At 42.2% G+C, this 25,298-nt stretch overlaps 1 protein-coding gene across 1 annotated transcript in view; it reads left to right on the top strand.

Moving 5' to 3' along the window:
- Positions 1–25,298, top strand: part of LOC138569266 (CMRF35-like molecule 5) — a 209,689-nt gene that overhangs the window by 145,321 nt on the left and 39,070 nt on the right. The window contains exon 3 of the mRNA XM_069647097.1: positions 18,524–18,671. Within this exon, the coding sequence (XP_069503198.1) occupies positions 18,524–18,671 (148 nt within the window). The remainder of the gene's footprint in view (positions 1–18,523; positions 18,672–25,298) is intronic.

Genomic DNA, 25,298 nt, shown 5'->3' with positions numbered 1-25,298 from the left:
AAGATCCTGAGAAATCATCTACACATTCTGGTTCCAAGCTGCCTCAACCACCCCTTGCGAGCAGTCATTCTGGTTTGAACTTTACTATTGACCCCAATCCTCTGCTGACATGCTCTGTCAGTTTCAGAAATGTGACTCTCGGAGCAGAGGTCTCCACCACAGCCTCTTTTAATATAGCCATATGGCAAACATTAAATTAGTCTGATGGTTAACCTCTCAATTCATTTATTTATTTATTTTTAATGTGATATAGTTTTATAAACAAAAACTTTACACATGATTCAATAAAATTAACCAATTACACAATACAATAAATAACATCATCATATGCAAATTTTAAATTTCAGATTTCATCATCCTCTATTCTTTCACATAACTTCATCTGATAACTCATTTCATTTTTCATACTGATAAATACAATATAGAAGTGTTCACTACCTTTAATTCCACATATACCTGTGCTATATGAAATAATATATAAAGAGGTACCGTAATAGAATAAAATGTAATATATCAATCCAACCATTAATCAATCACTCCCTTAATCGTTCCCTCATACAGTCTATCCCCCAAAGCCATATTGTCCCTAGCCCTATACGCAAGGGTTACTAAGCATCAATCACCAATTACCAGTAGTTCCTTAGCAAGCTTTGAGTGGGGGAGTAACTATTCTTCAAGTTTTCCCTTAGCCATATATGCCATACTCCATATAGAGCCAGATGTAAACTTGCATTCAAGGTATTAATACACATATACCAAAAATCTTTCGACTTGATGTGGTCTAAATTATGGACATAACTACTATAGTGCTTCATATAAATTAGACTCAGTCTGGGACATAACATAAGGACGTGTCTCGCCGTTTCAGGTGAGGCTTTATTCTTGCACATCCTACAGAATTGCTCTGGTTTAGGAATGGCCCGTTCAGGTCCTATCACAGTTAACACAGGTAAATGGTTAATACGCAAGAGTAGTATAAAGCGTCTTAAATTATCTGAAGACATAGGTTCAAATATCCTTGTGCCCTTCTATAGGTGTAAAGTAAATGGGATATAAACCCATAACTGTGTAGGCTTTCCAGATGTTTAAAGTTGTTTTGCCAGTCCCACATTTTTAATCGCTCCCCCATTTGGGATTTCGAGTATTCAAAGTTATCACCCCAGTTGGGTGTCCACTCGATCATCTCAAATAGAGTAGTCATTTCTCTCACAAGCTTAATCTGTTTGTTCCCAGTTATGTCCTCTTTCACCGTCATCAATAGTTGATTGGTAATGTTCATATGCATCTTAATGAAGAGGTCAGCTCTTTTCTTTAAGACTAGTGCTTTTAGTGAGAGTAGGCCTAATTCTAATCTCAATATCGCCATCGGTACTCCTTGTGTTAGACCCAAAAGCTTACGCCAGAATTTACCTTCCAATATTTGGAGCCAATGAAGATTAAGATCGACCAAGGCTTCCAATCCATAAATTACCATAGGAACCAAGTATTGGATGTAGAGTTGGCGGGCCGCCCAGATAGAATATCCACTCTGATTGTGAGAGAACTTGCATATCAGAGCGGTTAATTGGGCCGCTTTTATTTTACGATTTTGCATACAGGATTGAACATTTCCACTAGAGTCAAATTCCACTCCCAAATATTTGTAACAATGAATTTGAATTTCCATACCTCTCAGTGTCATTCTCGGCGGGTCACCTTACCATGACTATACAGGATCAATTCTGTTTTCGTAAGATTTATCGTGAGTTCATTCACTTTCGCATATTCCCAGTGCCTCTCAGCCGAGCGGAGGATTCCGCTAAATGTGTGGTCGAAAATGACCACATCATCTGCATAGGCCATAACTAAGCAATGTTGGGTACAAACTTTGGGGGGACAATTATGCACCGCGCGTAAATATTCAGGGATATCAGAAACGAACAAATTATACAATGTGGGAGCAGTGACGCATCCCTGCTTTACCCCTCTAATTTGTTTTATCGCCCTGGTAATAGATCTACTTCAATCTAGCCTCAGCTGAACAGAAGTATTTTGGTGCAGGAGTTGTAGATAATGGAGCAATCCTTCAGGGCATGCCATTCCCCTCAGCTTCCTCCACAATTTCTCTCTATTAACAGTATCGAAAGCCGCCTTAAAATCAATATATAAGGCATACAAAGGAGGGTTATTAGCTGACTGGGCTTTATCTCTGAGACTATTCATAATTAGTAAATTATGCGTGGTCGAGTATCCCGTTCTTAATCCGCTTTGAAAGCGGTCCAGGATACCTGAATTCTCTGCCCAAATCTGCAATCTCTGTAAGAGTAAAGAGGCGAATAGTTTACCTGAACAATCTAACATCGAGAGCAGACGGTAGTTTCCCGGATCAGATCTATTTCCTTTTTCAAATACGGGCACTAGAATTGCTTTTTGCCAAGTCTCAGGTATTCTCCCCTCTTGTAGCACCTTTTCGAAGATAATTTTTAGGAGGTTGGCCCAGAGGACTGGGTTTTTCTTCATGAGAAGATTAGAAAGCCCATTCGGACCAGGTGCCTGTGAGGCTTTGAGTTTGGAGATCTTATCTATAAGCTCTTCTAGGTTCACCGGAAAGGGCACCGGGGCTTGTATAGGTATACCAGATGTTTAGAAATGATCAACCCCAGTCCCATTACGTTTATCAAGAAAATGTACCCATTCCTCAGCATCGATCGGATTTATTTGAGGAGTTTCCCTGCTACCCCTTGCACCCCCCAAAACTGCCCAGATATTACGGGAGTTTCTTCAGCAAATAATCCTCACAGTCTTTTGCCAACATGCCAGTTTTTTCGATCTTTTCTGTTGTTTCCACCATGACCTATACCAGTCTTTTATCTCTTTAGTCCTAGCATGTATAGTAATAAGGGATTTTGTGTTAGCTCTGATTTTACGTATCTCCCTTCTAAGCATGCGTTTAGCATCTCTTATTGACTTATCATAGGTCTCAGTCGCACCCTGTTCTCTAATAACCAATAATGATTTTTTGGTTACATATTTACCAGTGAAGTTATAGATCCAGCCTTCCAGATCCTCCATAGATAATTTAGCAAACATATTATGATGATTATTATCCCAATCACCACAATCCCAGCAAGCTCTAGAGATGTTTTTCTCTGACCATATTAGTCGAGAAATAGCATGATTAACAAGTAAACTTCCCGTCGTCATTATTGGAGGTGATTCAATACAACTGTTCAGGGTTAGACTGAGACCATTATGATCACTCCAGTCATTATCTACAACTCTCATGTCATTAACCAGGGATGCCACCTCTGCACTAGTAAAGTAATAATCCAGGGTACGATGCGCAACACCCGCTCCCCATGTAAAGTGCCCCGGGCGGTCACTCATAGTTCTTCCATTTAGACATTCCAAATCCCAACTCTTCATGAAACATAACCACTTCTCCCCTTCCTCATCACTGTTGTTATGATGCATAAGAGGGTACGGATATAGAGATTTATTGTTAGACGTACCTCCTTCTCCTTTGATAAAACAATTAAAATCACCTGCAACGACAATGAGATTGCTTTTACATTCACTCTTCCAATCACTCAGCAAATCATGCAGCCTATCTTGAATTTGGTCGCTCACCGATGCATCATGGGGGTTATATAGGTTAACCAGCAATAGCTTAACCCAGTTGTCCTTAATTAATATAACCACCTCCACCGCATTAATGTTGTCCTCTAGTTCAGTGGGTATTTCTCTGGGGTAGCAAAGGCTACAACATCTAATCATCAGTCCACCAAATGGTCTTCCCATTTGCCCTTTTTTGGCAGGAGTGTGGTATAGTTTCCAACCATCTATCACAATCGGTGCAATCAACCAGGTTTCTTGTAACATAAAAAAAGAATAATTCATAATAAAATGTAGTGACCCATTAGTTGCAGTAAAATGTTTAAAACCCCTAGTGTTCCAGGACAACAATGAGCAAGTTCACGGTTTGTTTATAGCCAGGGGCAAAGCCTCGGCTAGCCACTTAAGCATGTTCTGAATATCGCTCATTTGTATTTGTTTCCCGGTAATTAGGGGGGGTTTAATTTTACCATTAATTTTAGTAGACTTAGATTTATCCTTAATCAACGGATCTTCATCATTAGGATTAACATCCACCCCCAACTCCACCTGCGCCAAATTGCCTCTATGTTTACGAATCAGCTGTGCGGAAGCCAAAACCGTACAATGCAGCGCGTTACATTCGGATTGGTGCTACACAATGGTTCCACAAATGAAAAATTTTCCGACCTAATAACTCTTAATTGAGGTATTAAGTGAAGTTTTTCAAGCATAGCCTCTCGTGGTAGCCACTTGCCGCAACATTTCTGATTCAAGTTCTTCACAATACAGATCCTGTTTTCTTCTCTAGTTTCATCTCTGGCTGGGACTGGTTGTTCCTTCTCCGAGTTCGTGCTTTCATAAGTACTGTTTAGACTATTCCTTTGCGGAGTGGAGAATTGATTATCCATAGCGGTAGGACTGTCTATAAGAATAGAGTCTTGACTATCATTACTCACTGCTGATATTTCTTTGGACTTCTCCGGCAGTATCCAACTCGTGAGAGTTCCCGGTCCCTTTCCTTGAAGTTTCTTTCTTTTCAGCGCCCTTTTTTTAGCCTTTTTAGATTTCTGCTGAGGATTCGCTGTATTGGGAAGTGGGGAAGCCACCTCCACCGGAATGTTTCTTAATGCAGCTCTCTTTGCCATTCTGCACTGTTTTTTGGTCAAATTGATAGGTTCTTCTTTTGTAGGGGACTCACCCCACTCTGTGTTAGTTGTAATTGTCAATATTTCAGGCTCCTTAATTTCTTCGGGCACCTCTTCATGGACTGAACCTGGACCAGGTAGATTCAGCTGCAAAACTGTATTTACGTGTATTCTCCCACAAAGTTTTAAGAGGATTTTTTAACGCAAATTGTAAGGAAGATAAAGACGCCTGCAGATCGGCAATTGCAGCAGAATTCAGCAGCGATGATTCATTGGATCGAACAGCATCATGCTTCCCAGGCTGCTCAATGTCAATCAAAAGGTTAGGTGATTCAGACAGTCGGCCCTTACAGGGAGTCCTCAAGGGGGTATTTTCTGGCTGCAATACCTGTGCCTCAACTGTCATACTTGCAGCTTTCTGAATAGGCCCTGTCTTGAAGTTCCCCGACACATCAGTGTTTGGGGGGGAGGGGCATTGATTTCTGTATGGACAAACACAAGTCAAGAAATGAATTATTACCTATGTCGTCAAAATTTCGTCAAATCCAAGGGACGACTGCCATTATGCATTATAGTGTGTATCTCCTCAATATGTTCAGTGGTGCGTACTTGTGGGATTTTTTCAAATAATGCCGGAATAGTGCCTCTAACCTTGGCTGGGGAGTTCAAACTGTCCCCCCCAGTCACGTTATTGGCAGGCATCTTAGAATTATTTGTCTTACCTTTCCTCAAATTGTAAGACGTTTTAGCACTGCGCACTTTTGGCGGCATATTAACTCAGAGAGAGTGGACGCGGGAGTCTATGCAGTCAAGTTCACAGGTGAGTAATTAGTACGAAACCTATCCACTCAGTATTATGGGGCGGGCGATCAGATCATGCATGGAACGCCAGCGCACAGAAGTGTACTATCTTGCTAGTGGGATCAAAGGAGATTTTACTCCCCGCAGTCTCCCCCAAGCTCGTACGTATATTAAGATGTGATTACTGCATGACCGGGCTTAACACGCCGCAGCAATCGTGATTACAGGACTTCTGATATGCTGCTGATAGCACCCCACTTCCGGGCTGTATACAGTCAAGGGTAGGTAGCCCCCGCCAATACCCCAACACCAGCAATACCAACCATCCACGTCCCGTTCCTCCGATCAAACTCACCCGAATGGTTTGCGGGACAGGCAGAGCCGAGGGGCCACTCCACGCCGCCTAAGCCACAATATTCCGCCACAAATGGAATCACGCACCAGATGCTGGCAGAAACTGGCGGGTGGCAGCGGGTAGCAGGCGGGTGTTAAGCCAGTGTCGGCGGGTTGCAGGTGGCGGGTAGTCGATGTCAAGCGCTAACTTACTGGCGGGTGTAGAGCGCTGACTCACTTCGCTACCTCAGCTCCTCGCACGCAGCTCGCGGTTCCTCTACTCTCTCACCTCGCAATAGAGGAAAGGACCTCACGAACGAACACGTCAAGCCGCACCACGTTCAAGGCTCACAATCACGATCACAGAGCTGAGAACTGGCCGCTTCTGACGTGACGGAATCCAATTTCAACCTCTCAATAGTTGTAAGACCTGTTTCCAGGGCCTCCTTTGCTTCCCAGTCCACACCCGCAGACAAGCTCTTAACTAGTCACTGTAGCAAGATTCTGATGGAATTATGGAAACTGACTGTGCAGTTACTAGGTTTATCAATCGTGAGAGCACTGTTGTTACCATGGTTGAATATATCATTCATATTACACGTCCATGTGTGCCTTTTACGCTGACAGTTACATTGACTTCTGTGAAAAGTTCCTCTTATGTTCCATAGTTGGCTACTGTGAAAGCGGAAATGGAATTAGGAGACATGCTAATGTTATACATATATGTCAAGTTTCCAGAGGTTACAGTGTGAAAAAAAATAAGTTGGTGGCCTCGTTGTGTGATAAATATTCCCACTGTCTATGTTATATCGAAGGGTGACTTTCTATTGGGCACATCAACATAATTAGAGCTGTCTATTTTCAAGAAGATGCGAGCTGTGATACCATTAAACAAACTCTTTCAAATAGGCATTTTGTAGAAGACATACTTTCAATTGCATATAGATCATTACTACTCAATGGTTCTTCGAATCAACTGAGAAAGTGTTCCTTGTCTGATGAGAAGTTAATGTTCATTTCCATGTCTCATGCAGCTTCTGGGAAGTAGGAGAGTACTTTTTTACCACTGTATCTAGCCTCATTCATGTACTCGAGAAGAAACCTATTATTTGGACAGACAATATGACCTCATGTCTTTTGTGGCTAATAAAGTGGTGGTGGGGGTACATTTGTGTCATCTATGGACTTGTGTTCCACAAATATGACTATATGCCTAAAGGACACTCCTAGTCCATTTAAAACAATACATGTAACAGCCATAAGAGATGAAGGTTGATTGATCTAGGCCTACATGGAACATAGCTGGTCTTTTGTCACAATTATCTGAGCCTGATTGATGTTATTTTATAATATAAGACATTGGGGCTCATTGCGAGGTGGGGGGTAACCATGCCACTATTAGCGCCATGGCTACCCCCTTACCGGGTACCGGGTCCGGGTTCCTTGAATGAGGAATTACTTGGCCATTCCGACCTGGGAGGGCCCGGTAATTCCTCATTCAAGGAACCCATCCCCATTCCCATTCGAGCCCCAATAGGGCTCAATGGGAATGGGGAGGGTGCTATCAACGGGCACGTTAATTACGGGCCCATTGTTAGCACCCTGGTCTCCTCGCGGGACCCGCTAAGGATGCCTGGTTTTACCAGGCGGCCTTAGCGGGTCCCACAAGCAGAACTCGTAATAAGGTGGCAAGGGGTTGACGGCTCCGGCACCTTTACTGGCGCCATTAACCCCTTAGCACCTACCTCGGAATGACCCCCATTGTCTGTAGAACTTGTTAATTGTATAGGGCACTTAACATTCTGTGCACCTCTGGTACCAGATGATAAAGATCAAGTTAGGGGTCTTTTGATATGGTGGACGTCATCATCTTAAATAATCTACAATCATGCTCCAAGAAAAATATGCAGGTATTGTCTTTTTTTGCTGCTCTTAGAGGGATAGGGTGTAACATCTAATGTGTATAATAATTGTGAGTGAGGTGACACTAACAATTTGTCTGGATAAACTAAAATGCCATTTGTAGACGGACAACTTGGCTTGTGCAATATGATTATATAGACAGTTATGTGATTAGAATCGGAGGTGATTTTATCCATGCTTCAGGTCAGGGTTCTCAAGTGTAATGCTGGATTTAAAGAAAAAGAGGTATAGGGAATTCAGGATATAGTGTACCAATCTTGCTTTCTTTACCATCAGGTTAAAATGGTATTTAAGCTATTGGATGATTATAAGTTATCTTTTAATGATGGTAATACTATACCAGATTTAAAGCCATAGATATTTGTGTACACCTCTTGGGCCGATCAGTTACTTTGGTTGCAGACTACAATGATCTAAGTGCTTACCTAGAAAGTGACCATTACCCACATAAATTAACAGTGAACATGTCCACCTCCGGTCTTCTGCTATATGTTTGCCACTGTTCCTGCATGTTTTCCCACCATTAATTGCTTATGAGTAAGACGGCCCAGAGTTAACTCTATACATATAGTAGAGAAGGTAATCAATTAAGGTAGTGTATTTAAATAAGTGAGTCACACTCTAAAAACACAACATTTGATGCCCTGAATTTCCTGTGTACTCACCATTGCTCTCGGAGCTAGTACCTATCTTTATTGAATGATTTGACAACTCAGGTCAACACACATGTCTTAATGGGATTTATTAATAACTGAGGACGCTTGGAAATCTATCAGCCCATATGGGGACTCCAGATAATTGTAAAGATTGACCCCTTATATATGCAACTCCACTGTTCATTAATATTTGCAATGACTTTTTATCAAACAGACAGACTCCTGAATCATGGTATGTTAGTTCAACAATGCCTGTATTTAAAAAGGGTTTTAAGTTTGAACCATTTTGCTGTTGACCTATATTATTATGTGGTATTTCTTTGAAGATCTTGGAAAAATGTATTCACCCAAAAAAGCTTATTGGTTATGTGGCGGATAGCCTCATTGTTTTAGCTTTGGTTTCCGTCCATCTTTGGGTATTACTGAAGAAAGGTCTAGATTTTTTTCTGTTTATCCACGAGTACCACAAGGGCCAAGCAGTGGGAACTCTTTTCCCCTTTATCAATATGTCAATGGCTTCTGGAAAAAGTTATCAGGCCATTCTATGGACAATCTTGCATAAAATGGGGTTGATGTTCAGCTTTTAAGTGTGCTCATGCAACTATATTCTGTAAAAGCTTATTGGCTATGTGGCAGATAGCCTCATTGTTTTAGCTTTGGTTTCCGTCCATCTTTGGTTATTACTGAAGAAAGGTCTAGATCTTTTTCTGTTTATCCACAAGTACCACAAGGGCCAAGCAGTGGGAACTCTTCAACAATATATCCTACTATATCCCTGTTGACTAGGGTAACTAGATTTATTTATTTAGCGGTCTGTTTCTTAGCTGTTTCACTTCAGAGAGTTCATGGAAGCCACAAGTAGATCGAACAACAGGGCTGGTGAGGCAAGCAAATATAGGAAATTCAACATTTTCTGACGTCTTTGGCAAAAACAGAACAGTCCCAGCCCTGAAAGTATATGAGGATAAAAGAGGCAATTTCTCATTATGCAACCAGGGTCTCAGGTCGGCCTTCTTGATCCCTATGTAAAAAGTGAGTAATTCATTGTTAAGATCCCTGTTGGTTATTATGCCAGCAACTGAAAATACATTTCTGCACCACAGAACCCAGATGCATATGCTGTCTTCTTTAATACAGATGGTATTGATGTTGTTATTTTTAACTTTATGATCTAATGATACAGAGATTCTAAACAGGCTAATTGGATGATCTGTTGCATCTGGACAGTGCCCAGAAAGGTACACTGGTTTCATTTGTAAAAATGGTTCTGTATTTAGTTCACTTTGAGAACTATTTTGATGATGTTGGCTTACTGAATATGGACCATAAGAATTATGGTTGTATACAAGTGATCTGGAAAAGGCATGAGAACGGTTTGACCAGTACTAAACATAATTAATTAGTCAACAAATTGACTGTGCTTTAAGTGCTTACGGTGCAATAATGTATTTGTGTTTTTTATTTTTTCACCTGAAAAGTAGTCATTGAAAAGAGATTTATTTTCAGTACACATATCTTAAAACCTCCTAAATATCCTATTTACATAGAATACAGGCAGAATCTATGCAATGGTTTAAAATGTCATTATCACACTGGAAAAAAACTAATTTAGAACACACCAGGGAAAAGCAATTAAAGTATATGTATAGATCCAAGCTTGATACAAATGTTAAAGACAGAAAGTTGAAGCCTGTTCAACTGCTCTAATATTGGATAATCTCAGCAGAGGGATACATTCCCTCCACATTGATAGATACATAAAAATAAAATAATACAAAATATATCCTCAAGGACTGTATGCAGAAATTCCATATTGGCCATTTTTCCATTTACTCATAACTCCCCCACACCCCAAGGGCCATGGTTCTGCACAAAATTGTATGTAAATTAATTTTGCGCACTTTCCTATATGGAGGATAGGAACAATTCCTGACCTATACAAATCTTACCCTCCACATATCTACAAATTATATCAGATCAAGAGACATTGCTCATGTTACAAAAATACAACCATTCCTCGTTGGCTCTCTTAGTAGACAATCTTGATGATAAAGTGGTCCTCTGGGCACAATCCCAAAGGTTACTGAGGTCGAAATCAGCAGCTACTTTTCTGATTTGCTTGAACCAGGGTAGTTCCTGTCCCTGGGGGAAACCACAAGTAGAGAAAGTGATAGACGAGAGAAAGAGCCCCAGTTCCATCTGGGCATGTTGATGAAGTGAAGCTTAGACTGCTTCTTTTTTGGAGCAAGTTATGGAGCAGAGTGTTTATTACCCAATAGAGACGTTTGTAGAGATCGTTTGTCCCAAAACAGTTAAAATACTCTGCTCCATAACTTGCTCCAAAAAAGAAGCCGTCTAAGCTTCACTTCATCAACATGCCCAGATGGAACTGGGGCTCTTTCTCTCGTCTATCACTTTCTCTACTTGTGGTTTCCCCCAGGGATATAATCTATCCCCCTGGTTCTTCAATGTCTACATGGCACTTCTGACCTGCAGGATAGCTACTTTCTCCTCCAATGTTCAGTGTCATGCGGATGACATACAGCTCTCTTTCAGACTACCCTCAGCCTCTTCCTCCTCCTCGCTCATTCCTGACTGTTTTTCCACATTCCAGTCGTGGTGTGCTGCAAACAACCTCTGCCTCAATGCCAGTAAGACAGAGATTGTCCTCACTGGGACCCTGGCTCCCGCTTTCCCTCTTTCTCTCTGGCCGGCCTCCTTGGGCCCTTTACCTCCACCTACATATGAGGTTCAAAACCTGGGGGTTATCTTTGAACCCACTCTCTCCTTCTCCTCTCAGATCTCGGAAATTTCTAAAAAGTCTGACTACCAACTGTACCTTCTTAGAGGTATTCTACCTTTTCTCACTTTCCCCCAGAGGTTCACCATCTCCAGAGACCTGGTCCTCTCCAGGCTGGACTACGGAAACAGCCTCTTTCTCAACATCCCTGCCTCTACTCTCCGTCCTCTTCAACTCATACACAACAGAACCGCAAGACTTATCCTTGGCCTCAAGCCCAGGGACCGCATCTCTCCAGCACTGAAATCCCTCCACTGGCTCTCTGTGGCTGCAAGGATCCAGTTCAAGACCCTTTGCATTGTCCACAAGGCTTTCTGGGGCTTGGGCCCACTCTACCTGCAACGCTCTCTTCCTAAATACTCTCCCTCCCGAACCCTCCTCTCGTTTTCCTCCAACGTTCTGCGAGTGAGATGTTTTTCCAATCAGAGATTTGGGGGAGATATTTATCCTCGCAGGTGCCTCCCTCTTGAACAGCCATTCTGCCTTCCTCTGTGTTGAACCAGATCACCTAAAGTTTGGGAAACTCCTCAAAACCTTCCTCTTCGCCTCCTCCTTCTCTCTCCCGTGCTAACCACCTGCCCTGCTTTTTTTCCCTCTAGCCACTACTCTCTGCTCAGTTTGCCAACTGGCTGCTTGGTGCACCTTCAGAGCCTCACAGGTCCCAAACTTCCTTGGCATTCTTCTACACTTGCCTCTGGGCCCTGCTTTGTCACAGCTCTTCTAAACTCTTGGTTACGACCTATGAGAATGGTACCTCTTAGCACTTAACCCATGTTTTGGCTGGACTAGGTTCAATTGATCCCCATTACCCCCCTCACACTTCCTGTCTATTGACTACGACCTGAATGTACCACACCTAGTAAGCTTGCTTGTCTTGTTCTGCCTTATGTCTCCCCACCCATGCATGGTTGCGCTTTGAAACACTTGCGGTATACCCGCATAATAAATAAAAAATCAATTCCATTCAGTTCAGTCAATGGGCCTCATTCCGAGTTCGGAGGTAACCACGGCGCTATTTGCGGCATGGCTGCCTCCGAACTCGTCCAAGCTCCGGCCTGGTGAATGGAGTAATTACCGGTCCATTCTGAGGTCGGAGGGACCGGTAATTCCCCATTCACCAGGGCCATTCCCTATTCCCATTTGAGCCCCCATAGGGCTCAATGGGAAGGGGGAAGGCGGCAATAATGGTACCTGCTAAAAGCAGGCATTAAGGAAGGACCCGCAAACGGAACTCGTAGTAGGGCGGTAAGGGTTTAACGGCACCGGTCTCGTTACCGGTGACCGTTAACCCTTACCTCCCTACTCGGATTGAGGCCCAATAGCTCTGTGGATCCCAAGCTCTAATTGAAGAGGGAGATTTGGTCTGCTCATAGGAATATAGAATACACATTTTAGTTAAGATGTTTAAATTCCATTCTCTACAAGAGTTACAGATTGCTATAACCCCATTCTATGTACCATATAGGGCTTTCGATTGGGCCATGGGTTTTAGCAACAGCTCTCCGACCATAACATTTTTAGAACATATTTAAAACACCACCTTATTCCGAAAGCGAGAACACACTTTTGGTAATTTGCCTATGCCGTAAAGCCATTTCATGTATGGTAATCCAAGGTAATCATAATGATTAATCATATTTAGCTGGGAATCTCTCAGATGTATATTGATATCTGTCAACTTCTTAGTTGACCATATGAGATACCCAGGTTTAGTAGTATTGATCTCCAGTCCCATCCTGCTACGACTTATCACCAAACATAGGCATGCCATTTCAAAGTACTACCAGTATTTTACTAATTGATACTGCATCGTTTGTGAAGAAATAGCAGTAGATCAATTCACACTCCGCCAAGTTGTGGTGCATATTTACAAGAACTGCCTAGTGTATTGGCTATTTTATTAATGCACAAACAAAACAAAAATGAAGACAAGACAAACACCTGTGTAATGCCTCTGATAACTGAACATCTAGATGTACTTCCCCCCAATTCCAAATCTCAGCAATATAATTATGTTTATGTAAATTTGCTGCAGCTGTTACCATTAATTGGAGCACTTTGCAAGATTAGGTTCTTCCGTAGTTCTTGTCTTGGAATGCCATTTAATGTGGTGTGCAAATCAACAAAAATCAAATACAGAGATTGGCTATGCAGTTACAAATTTTTGCTGAAGCAAGAATAGTTGGAACACTCGTCAATGGTGCTGATACAAGGATTGATTCAAGGTTGCAGATTGGACATTACTTCGTTGTCCAACATCCAATTTTCTAATTGATGAAGCAATATTTTCCCCATATATGTTGCCACTGACATCAATATGTGAAAAGGGCTAATAGATGTGATAATTTAATTGCATGTGTTATGAATGGGAATGATTTTATCACCTTTCCATGTGAAGGACATTTTATCTTTAGTTTAAATACCATTAACAGTTTGTATATGAAAGGAATCAAAATGACCGGATGAGACTGAAATGGGGTCTGTTCTTATATGCTGTTTCCCTTTCCCTCTCCATTCTTCCCTCTGGTCCGACTCTCTCTGCCGGACACACCTTGAATGCTCTCATCTCCACAGACCTCCTCATCTTGAACCCTCTAGTTGCTCCTGTCTCCTAGTCTGATCATGCCCTGCTTTCCTCTCACCTAGACCTCCTTGGTCCTCCTGCTAAGCCTTCGCCCGCTGTGGGAGCTTCCTCCTTCATTTGACCGATGAAGAGAGTGTCAGCTGCTGCCTTTGCTGCCACTTTCACTCCCCCTGCTACTCCCTCCACTGACTCTCCATCTGACTCAGTCCTCTCTAACCCTGAACTCTACCTCTCCAACAATCCGGATATCCTTGTCCCTGTTATGAGGATCCGCCTGAAGCATGCTGCCACATGCAATTCCTGGTCTGACACTGATTTGGCCAATCTGAAACGCAAGTGCAGAGTTGTTGAGTGGAAGTGGAAGGCTTTGAGAACATCCTCTGACAAACTGACCTGCTGCCTGCTCCAAAGGCAATGCAGACTCTCCATCTGCTCAAGAAAGAGGGCCTATACCCAAGCCTGCATCTCTGCGGCCACTATTAATATGGCCGAACTTTTCCAAATCTGCACAGAACTAGCCAAACCTACTGCAGTCGCCATGTCTCCTCTGCCTTTCCTGGCCCTCTGCACTTCTGCACTTCTCTTGCCTCTTCCTTCATTTCTAAAACTCAGGACATCTTGTCCTCACTCGCTTCTACTCAGCACCTTTCTCCTTCACCCACTCTCCTGGCTCCCTTTGCAGGCCTCTCCTTTCATACTGTCCTCCATTTCTCCCATAACACTTGATGAGGTTTCTAGACAAGTCCACTCTATGAAAGTCTCATCCAAACAGGTGTTCCCCTGCTCCTCCAGAACTATTAAGGACAACATTGTCTCCTTTGCTCTAACCTTCGCCAATTTCTGCAATCCCTCCTGTGCCCCTGGATCCTTCCCCTCACTCCTTAAGCACTCCCTTGTGCACCCTCTCCTCAAAATGCCTTCTGCCGACCCTTTCTGTCCAACAAACTACCACTCTATCTCCATTACCCCATTCCTGGGCAAACTCTTGGAGAAGCTGGCCATCTCCCAGCTTATCAACCACACTGAATCTGTTGGTTGTCTCCACGACCACCAGTCTGCCTTCAAAGCTGCCAGAGGCATAGACACTGTTCTCCTGAACTCCCGTGAAGACTTGCTCTCTAATCTAGAATCCAGCTCCCCTTCCATTCTCATCCTTCTTGAACTTTCCTCTACCTTTGACATGGTCAATAATGCCACCCTGATAAATCGGCTCTATGTTACCCTTGGCATCATGGGCCAGGCTCTGGACAGGTCTCTGACCTACCTCCCATTCACAATTGGGCCCTTTCCTCTCCACCAGCTCACTCTTCACCTGTGATGTCCCTCAGGGCTCTATCCTCTCACCCTGGCTCTTCAATATCTACCTTGTCCCCATAAACCATTTGATCTCCACCTCTTCCCCTTACTTTCAGTGTTATGTTTATGACACACAGCTTTCCTTCAAGCTACTCTCCTCTTCTTCCTCTCTCATTCTTGATTGCTTGTCTGCTATTCAGGCATGGTGCACTACTACAAATCTCTGCCTTAATGCCAGTAATACTGAAATCCTACTCATTGGGTCCCCTGCTCCTTCTTTCCCTTCCAAACTCTGGCCTCCCTTCTTGGGCCCCATTCTCTCACCCTTGTGTGAAGCAAAAAACCTTGCCGTCATCTTCGATTCTTCCCTCTCCTTCTCCCCTGACATTATGGACGTGGTCAAGAGGTCCCATTTTCAGCTACGCCTCCTCAAAATCATTCTCCCCTTTCTCACCTTCTCCAGAAACTCAATGGGCCTCATTACGAGTTTGGAGGTAGCCATGGTGCTATTAGCGCCATGGTTGCCTCCAAAATCGTGGCCAGGTTCCTTGAATGAGGAATTACCGGGTCATTCCAACCTTGGAGCACCCGGTTATTCCTCATTCAAAAAACCTATCCCCATTCCCATTCAAGCCCCCATAGGGCTCAATGGGAGTGGGGATGGAGCTAATAATGGGCCCGTTAATATAGGGCCCGTTATTAGCTCCCTGGTCCCCTTGCGGGACCCGCAAATGACGTCTGGTCTGACCAGACAATCTGAGCGGGTCCCGCAAGGGAACGTCATAATAGGGCGGAATGGGTTTACCGGCACAATTACAGGTGCCTTTAAACCCATTCCGCCCACCTCGTAATGAGGCCCAATGTCTCCATAGCTCTGGTTCTCTCCAGGCTGGACTAATACAACAGCCTCTTCCTCAATCTTCCTAACTCTTCCCTTCGCCCTCTTCAACTAATCCAGAATAGGACTGCAAGACTTATCATTGGCCTCAAGCCCAGGTACCACTCTCTCCACTGGCTCCCAGTTGTCATGAGGATCAGATTCAAGACCCTATGCATAATCCACAAGGCCTTCTGGGGCCTCGGATCACAACCTATCCAAATGTCTCTCCCTAAATACCCCCCAACTAGAGCCCTTCGCTCGTCTAGCTCTAACTTTCTGCAAATCCGACATTTTTCCAAACAGACAGTGGGGCGGGGTAGCTCTCTCTCCTCTGCAGGTGCCTCCCTCTGGAACGGCCTCCCTGCCACTCTCAGACTTGAGCTGGATCTACTTAAGTTCCAGAAGCTCCTCAAGACCTTTCTTTTCTCTTCTTCCTTTCCCCTCCTCCTCCTTCCTCCTCCCCTGCTAATATCCCCTCTTCCTGGGACTGGTGGACTGGCTCCTTCAGAGTACTACAGGGTGCCAGGCCCTCCTCTGTCGAGTCTACCTCTGCACTTACTCTCCCATACCCCGCCCCTGACAACCCTTATCCTGCACTTGCCCTCACAGGCCCCCTTGCCTACACCTAGCTGGTCAGCTTGCTCCCCCTGTAGCCGTCTAGCCCCTTTACCTTCACCTAGGGTATTAGTCTCTCCAGACAGTGCATAATTAATGTAAACACATTATGTTTTGTACAATTTAGAGGAATTGGATTTCCAAATGTCACTAATTTTGTGTGTTTATATGTTTGCTAATGTGTATGCTGTACCTTTAGCAACTATGGACCTAAAAGAAAACATATGCTTATGAGCCCAGGCACTTTTCAAGATATCCCACCTATTGATAATTTACTGTGTATTCTTCCTTGCTTTCAGGTGCTTGTACTAATTTCTTAATTCTTTGATCTTGGTAATATCTTTTTAGTTTTCCAACTTCAATGCAGATTTTGATGCATTCATAGTCAAACAGACAATCAGATCATTAATTATCTTTTATTTTTATAGCAGTGTAACTGGTATTAAGAATTGTCCCACTTAAAAGGTCCCATACTTCATCAGGAGAGAAGTAATGACCCCTTCCATAATATTTCTCTAGCATAGAAAGGATGTCCTCATGCACCTCTGGGGCTTTATAACATGGGGATGTGTTGCCCAATTGTACTCTTCTTCTTGAAATGGTTAATAGAACATTACGTGTAGAATTAGATTAAATGAGAATTGGATTAAACTAGGGACTGCTCCTAATGGAACTTTAAAGTAAGTAAGAGGGTCATGATCACTCTCCAGTCTTAGCTTAACCTGAACATTACTCAGTAAATGCAAACTTTCAACATTAATATTATAAAATCAACACAAGATTCATTCCTCGGTTTTCTAAATATTGATTTAGCTGAAAGGGACCATTTTAAGCTCTGATACCATTTATGAGGATTTTCTGTAACACATTAGCAACACATTTGGTTTGTGATATTACTGAATTACATGCCATTCTGGAATATTCCAGGTTTCATCAATTTATTCACTCAGGAAATTGCCTCATGAACTCCTGCTGACAGTTAACATCTTCCCCAAGAAGAATATGTTCTTATTTGGGATGTAGAACGTTTACAACAGGTCTTCGCGTTAGAAACAAATCGAGAAGGATGGAGACGAGATATTGAATACTTTTTGTAAATGTGACAGCAATTACACATTCTTTGGGTTTTTACACCGGCTATGGAGTTCAACATTATATATGATATTTTTAACGTGCTTAATACTCAGAGGCTTCTAAGCGTGGACCCGGGGATCGAACTTGTGGTGCTCCGTGTCGTCTTGCTTCCAAGGCAAGCACATTGCCCCTGAGCTATCCTCCTGAGACTTATGCGAAATATATGAACCCCGACCTGTGCAATTTTCCATATTGAATTTGTGCAATGTCGTTTTTCTACTTTTGCATAATGTCCACCCATGATAAACATGTATGTTAACAAGTATGATGGGATCTGGAATGTGAAATGCCCATGGCCTTGAGACAAAGGGAGCCATTATGAATAGTGATGGGTGTATAGGGATCCTCATATGCATGTACATCCACACAATACCAAACAACACTTGTACCACAGGTCTTATCAGGTTGGTGGTATCCTACTTTAGATGGCACCAACACATAAATCACCATTATGGATCTCAAATAAGTATGATGAATTCGAGCTATGCACACACAATCGCCATAATGCATAATATCTATATTTTTTCATGATGATATTTTGAATGATAGACTATCACAGTACTTTATGACTGTAAATGAGAAAACACTATTTAATGTGTTTTTTTTACTGAGGCCTTAGCCTGCTGCTAAGAAAAGGCAATTTCGGCAGATTATAGAATTCAGGAAGCGCGATTTATGGTGAATTAACCAAGATGAGCCCATTTTGATTGACGAATGGGCTCCTGTTAATGAGCTTTAATCTGAAACCATGTGCTTTTCTTCCTCTTTTTTCATTCACAGAACTGCCAACAACAGCGCCGCCAACAACACCGCAACCAAAAACGGCTAAAATCGAGCACACACTCTCAACTTTCAGATTTACTATTTCACCTGGACAAGATGAAGTTAAGCCCTCAACGGAAGATCTCGCAATCAGCAACACCTCTAAGTAAACCTGTCTATGTCATCAGGACCTTTTTCTCAGAATTTTCACAAAAAAATGCATTGTTCATCTAATAATGTTTTCTATTTAAGATTCCATCAAACCTTTTTTTGTGTACTTTATTGTTATATTATTTATATATTATATTCAATGAAAAAACTTTGTTAAAGAGACGTTATGGTTAAGTTGGGCTGCTAAAAACCTATGAAATTCAGTGAAAAAATGTTGTTAAACGGATGTTATGGTTCCAAGTAAAACCGAAAACCCCCTGAAATTAGCCAGTTATGGTAAGCTAAGCAACCATAACTCACGCCACCACGAGCACTGCTAAAGACTAACACCCAGGACATCAAAGATGACATCACAAATGTCATTGATGACATTACTGATGACATCACATGTCTGGCTCTCTCTTTTTTCCTTTATGATTTATCTAGGCCAGTAACAGTCAGGAACTAAAAATTCACTATACTATAGTACAAAGTACTATATTTGTAGACTTATACTTCAAATATGTTCTTACAGTAATTCACCTAGGGTCCACTCAAAGCATATGAAACATATACAAATGGGAAAACAGACTTGGAAGACAGCAATGCTTTCTATGTATGAAGATGATTAGTAAGGTTATCAACACTGTCGTATAGTTCTGTTGTTTTTTTATTACTGTACTTTCCCGGGATATGCTCATATTTGTACACATTGCACTTACACTACTTTCCTTAGGTTCTAGTCACAATATGTGAGTTACACATAGGTAATTAGTAGCTTTGAAGCAGAGCAAACATTTCTGTGCATGAAGATAATCAGTTAGGTTATTAAGATTGTTGGGTAATACTGCTGTTTTTTTGTTTCCTTCACTTTCCCTGTATATGCTCTATTTGTATGTGTTGTGTCTGTTTGTGTTTTGTGTGCAGTAATGCAATAATGTAGTAAGTGGGGTTGATTAGGTACTTATTAAATGCTTCACAGCATGCAAGACTCTAATAAGAAAGCATTTATAATGTTAGTATTTAACATGGCAAGATTATTAATATTGCATCTCCATCATGTCTTCTGCACACTATGCCTATGTTACTACATGTGTACCTTAGTATATTGGAAACAACTTACAACAACTACAATGCCATTTGGATTAATGCATTACTTAATGCACTACGTACCTCATGATATTTATTCCAATTATCCTTGACACTTTTTTTTTATTAACATTACAATAAGAATCCCTTGTACAGACTTTTCATGAAAGGTAAATGTACATGTGATGTCATCAGTGATGTCATCAATGACATTTGTGATGTCATCTTTGATGCCCTGGGTGTTAGTTTTAGCAGTGCACGGTGGTGGCGCAAGTTATGGTTGCTTAGCTTACCATAACTGGCGAATTTCAGGGGTTTTTCAGTTTTACTTGGAACCATAACGTCCCTTTAACAACGTTTTTTCACTGAATTTTATAGGTTTTTAGTAGCGCAACTTAACCAAAACGTCCCCTTAAAAAGTTTTTTCATTGAATTTCATAGGTTTTTATGAGTCCAACATAACCTTAATGTCCCTTTAACACAGTTTTTTCAGTGAATTTCATTGGTTTTAATTAGTGCAACTTAACCATAACGTCCCCTTAACAAAGTTTTTTCATTGAATTAACTAGGTTTTTGTTAGTGCAACTTAACCATAATGTCTATGAACATCTGACTTCATTGCAGACCTTCCGGAGAGTGAATCACATGACCATATGCTGGCGCGCGGCATGATGACGTGTCCGAGAACCCGTATGCCCTTCACGATAAGATCTGTGGTTCGCGGACAATTCCGAACTGCATTTTCCACTGATCTAGGAACTTTGAACTTCAAAATTTCCCTTGCACAGCTCCAACACCTATTCCTACTCATCCATTAATAATCTAGTACACAGTACATACATTTAGCAAAACTGCTATTTATCTGAAAATAGAATCAGCTAATGCCATCCCTCCTCCCCAAGAGACACCACCACTGCTGTAATCAAGGAGCATGAGAAACACTGCCCCTACCTTAGAAATAACACACACGCAACATTTCCCCCTGTCCACCTACCCCTCCATATTAGTGTTTGGTGCCTCTTCCCTCATTTCCCTCCCCACTTTTCGTTCTAAACTCTCCTGCCAAAAAAAAATGCATCCAAAAACAAAATAAATGTTCCTTTAGGAACCACCTTTCACAGTTAAAAAATAGAACTAAAAAAAACGTATAGACTCCATCTACTTTATATTTTTCAGTAAAGTACATACACTCAATAAGATTTTCCAACATTTCCATTTGCATTTTGTGTTATCCTAATGGGAATATTGTGGTGTTCATCCTCCGTCCCAGCGACTGGAACGGTGGATACCGGGCCAGCAGCCCAAGTTATCAGCCCAAGCAAAGCAAGGGTGGATAACGAGGTCTCTGGACCATTATCCCCCCATTCCAGGCCCTGAAATGGGGGATGAAGGCCATTAGCAACCTAGGTTCCCAAAGTGGGAACCTGAGGTGCTATAAAAGAGGATTTTGCTTCCTACACCAGGATGCCTGTTGCGTCCCGGTGTAGGAAGAAAAATCCTTTTCCAAGATGGCCAGGTGAGGGTTCCATACAGGGCCCCTCTTCGCTTTCCATGGCAGTCTGCAGAAGGCAAAAAGAGAACCCTATGACCATATTACCACAAGCACATTTTTCTTCCCTTTCAGATCTTTCCTAATTTTGAAAAACTTCACCACAAAGCCAGTCCCAGGTGGACATGGCCACTTTAATCCTATGTTTTGTCCCTTGTGGTCATGGCCAGTAGCCAGATTGTCCGGATCATGACCTTATTCCATGAACCGGACAATCTGGCCTCTGCCCATTACCACAGGCTACCCCTCAGTCACTAAAGGTATACCGCTATATTTTGTACCTACATTTATGAACTACATTATGACACTTGTCAAATAATAAAACACTGGCACATTTGCAAAACCATGCTTATAGGTCCTTGCCAATGCACCTTACACAAGTTTGCTGGAAATCCACCCATGTTTTATCCATTCAGACTTTACGAAAACATTTATATCTATATCTTTTTGCAAACCTTTGTGTAGATTTGTCAAATCGCACCACATTTATAAGTCTTTACATTATTTTTGCACCCACCTCTAATTTCCCCCCCTCATGACAGAATCCCACCAAACTTTGTAAACTCATTTGGAATCAGGTCAGAAATATCCCAACCCATCCTTATTACCCCTCACCTCCCCAGAGGTTATTTGATAAGTTTGACAAGTGCAATGCTCAGAAAATATTATTGTCCCGAGGGTTCGGGCATGTATTTTTATACATATGTTGATCGATCGCACAAACATTTCCAATGCACCTTACCTTAGTTTTCCTCTTTTGTAAACATGTGAAATCTGGCAGCAGAGAGCGGCCATCTTGTGCTAATCTTATCCGTTGCTTTATCGGCCTAAGGTGAACTGCCCTCACGGCACTAAATCATATGCCCCGCCCCTGAGCCTCACGTCACCAATCCTAGTGATATTCTCCACCTTTCTCGGTGACGTTCCTCATCAGCGTAGCCAAACGCGCCCATAATCACCTACCTGACGTGACGCAGAACCCGAAAATCAACACACATCGTTTCACAACACAGCACATCACAATTGAGAAATATAAAACCATACTTTAAAAGGAAGCAACAAGACTGTACAATTTGTAGTGCATATTATTTCACAATAAACGCTCCAAGAACATCCGACTATTGCCATATTCAATCAAATTGGAAATGTGTTTCTTCGCTCGCGATCCAAAATGTTTATCATAAGTCACGCGTTGTTCTTTTTGCGTGCACAAGGTGTTCGTTTTGAGTAAAAGAAGCTCTTGGGTCGCACAGTGAATTCCAGGGCTTGTGCATCAACTTAGGGCTAGACCACTGTAAAGGATGTTATGTTGCTCCTAATCGCTAGTACAGCGTAAGGGCATATGGGCCCTTGGCGATCATCCCAAAAAAGAGTCAAATATATCCAGTAATTCACAAGTATCTGCAGCTGCCGGTGAAAGAACCCGTCAGTTGGCATCTGGAATCTATGACAATCGCAGAATGGCAGGATGTACCTGTTTCGAAAACATAATAGAAATGTGTCTCACTAGCCGATCTTTATTACAATTAATCTATTCACTTATTAATTCGGCATAGAGTTTAAACTAACCATTATCACAGACATGAAACAATCTCAACAGAGCGAAAACAACGTGGAAAGTGGTACACAATTTGCTTCTGAGGACATTGCTATGTAGTATGATCAACTCTAAATGGGAAAGCTACAATTTGAGGTGCTCATAGATGGCATTTTAATTAAATATTAGCGTTGAACCTGGGGGAACCGAGTGGTGGTCTACATGCACCTCGATGCTGGACTGCCCATGTGCATGTTAGAAAGACCACTACACACAAAGGCTGTACTTGCGTTTCATAGCAATATGCCACACAGAACAAACGAGTAGAATGTAACCCAGAAATAATGGTCAGATAATGATAAGTTGTTGCTCGTTCGGGTATAAAATCGTCGAAAATCAAACTTACATTATTTTCACCATTTTCATTATCTTGGCGTAACTCAGACCGTAACGCAGACTCTGTTTGCACCAATGATTTTTCATAAACTGAATTTACATGTTAATAAGTCCAGTTTTGGAATTTCATAACCTTATCATATCTTACATTATTACAACCCTCCATTCATTCAATTCCTTTCGGAATGGTCCCTTTCTCTAAAGGTCAAAAAACAATTGAACCTTATACTGTGTGTCCGATGCGTGGGCTTCCTTAGCTCGGAAGCAAAAATTCAAAACTGGTGACCTTCACTCAGAATCAACATGCATTCTTAGTTTGCAACAACTTGCCTCACCGCATCCATGAGAATTGTAATTCTGATGCACGTGCAGGGCCGGTCTTTCCATCAGGCAGTGCAGGTGGCTGCCTGAGGTGCCAGGCTCTAGGGGGCGCCAGTCTGACTCCATTATTATTTTAATTACATTTGAACAAAGACATGCATAACCCTTTCTTTGCCGCGCTCTGGCTGTAACACAAGCACATCAATTTATAAACATCAAGCGTTTTAATTAAGAGTGTGAATAACCTGGAATTGCTTCTATTTAATATTACTAAATATTGGGCAACCAATATAAACAATATAGAGGAACGGGCATTCATAATGTAGTATTACTCTGTAATACCACAAGGTAAGGTTGGGGTTGCAGACTGCAGAAGCAACAATCTATGTTTACAAGCCCACCATTTACTTTTCTGCCTCACCATCTGTGTTGTCACCGAAATAATGCAATCATCTTTAAAATTAGTGAAGGTTGCAGGCTAAAAGCACTGTGCAGAGTAGTGATACAGCACCCACATGCGGTTATATATTTTGTGGGTCGTCCTCGCTTCCCTATCACTCTGCAATATGTCTTGAATGTGCCCCAAGCCAGGCTTCGCCATGCTGCTTGGTTTTGCTAAGAGACTGCACGGGACACACACAGACACAAAGCTGTACCCATCATTGTGTTGCACCCAGTCGCGTGCCGAGGCACACACAGGCATTGAAGAAGCACCAGATCAGACACAAATGAGAGGGTGTGGATAAACGGTGGGCACAGCCACCGGTTAGAATGACCACCCACCCACCCATGTGCACCCAACCCCTCGCCTTGAGTGAATCAAGCAGAGCCCAGGCAAATACCCATGATCAGCTTCAGTGATACTCTTCCGTTCATCATGTTTGGTAAGATGAACAGAGCTGTAGAAGGACAAGGCACAGAAAATAAATGGTGGTGGCAGCAACGCATTTAACAAATGACCGGCAATTGGCAATGTAAAACATTTTATTGTTAGAACATGCAATCGTATGCATACATTTTTAGGCAATTGAAATCAGTTGGGTGTTCATTCTTGCATCTCAGGGGAGTGATTGTAAGTGTAGGGGCAGGAGGCCGTTCATTTTCACAGCAGAGCTCAAGTGTGTGGTTTCTCAGTGGTTTTATAAGTGAAAGAGAGATATAACTGATTATTCTAGTGCAGCTTAAATGTTACAGTCTCATTAGAAAGTGTAAAGAAGTTAGATGCCCCCACACAAGTAAGTTTGCCCCTCCCCATCATCTCTGAAGGTAGCACCTCTGCCAACATTTTGGGGAGTGCCAATGATGCTTCCGGCCTGTGGTGCAATCTGGTCTAAGACCAGCCCTGTGCACATGCACAGTAGGAAAAATGTGGCAGCTGCCCTTGCTCGATGAGCGTGGCGCTACTAAGGGGTAGGGAAACTTTTCAATGACAGAATGCGCCCTACTCCAACATTGAAGTAGAGGGTACACAAAAAAGAGCGAAAGTGTTTCTAGCAATAGCCCCATCTATGCTTAGGTCACAGACTCCTTCACTTATGTAGCCTAGGTCTCACCCCTTTTGTGGGATTGTAAGGCAATTGTAAAAAGTGGAATAGTTGAAAAGAAAATTAACAAAGAGGATACATTTTAACAGATAAATTGAATGCTTTATTTGGACACTTCTTAAAAACATTGTTGATCAAAAAAACAGATGCTAATCATTTGTACCTGGATTTGAACTGTTCCACAAGCTCTGTTTTAGGTGGACAGGG

Source organism: Ambystoma mexicanum, chromosome 2q, assembly GCF_040938575.1.
Source record: "Ambystoma mexicanum isolate Mex_15411 chromosome 2q, UKY_AmexF1_1, whole genome shotgun sequence".
Lineage (NCBI taxonomy): Eukaryota > Metazoa > Chordata > Amphibia > Caudata > Ambystomatidae > Ambystoma > Ambystoma mexicanum.
Note: the sequence above shows the minus strand (reverse complement) of the source record. Positions and strands in the feature narration are given on the sequence as shown.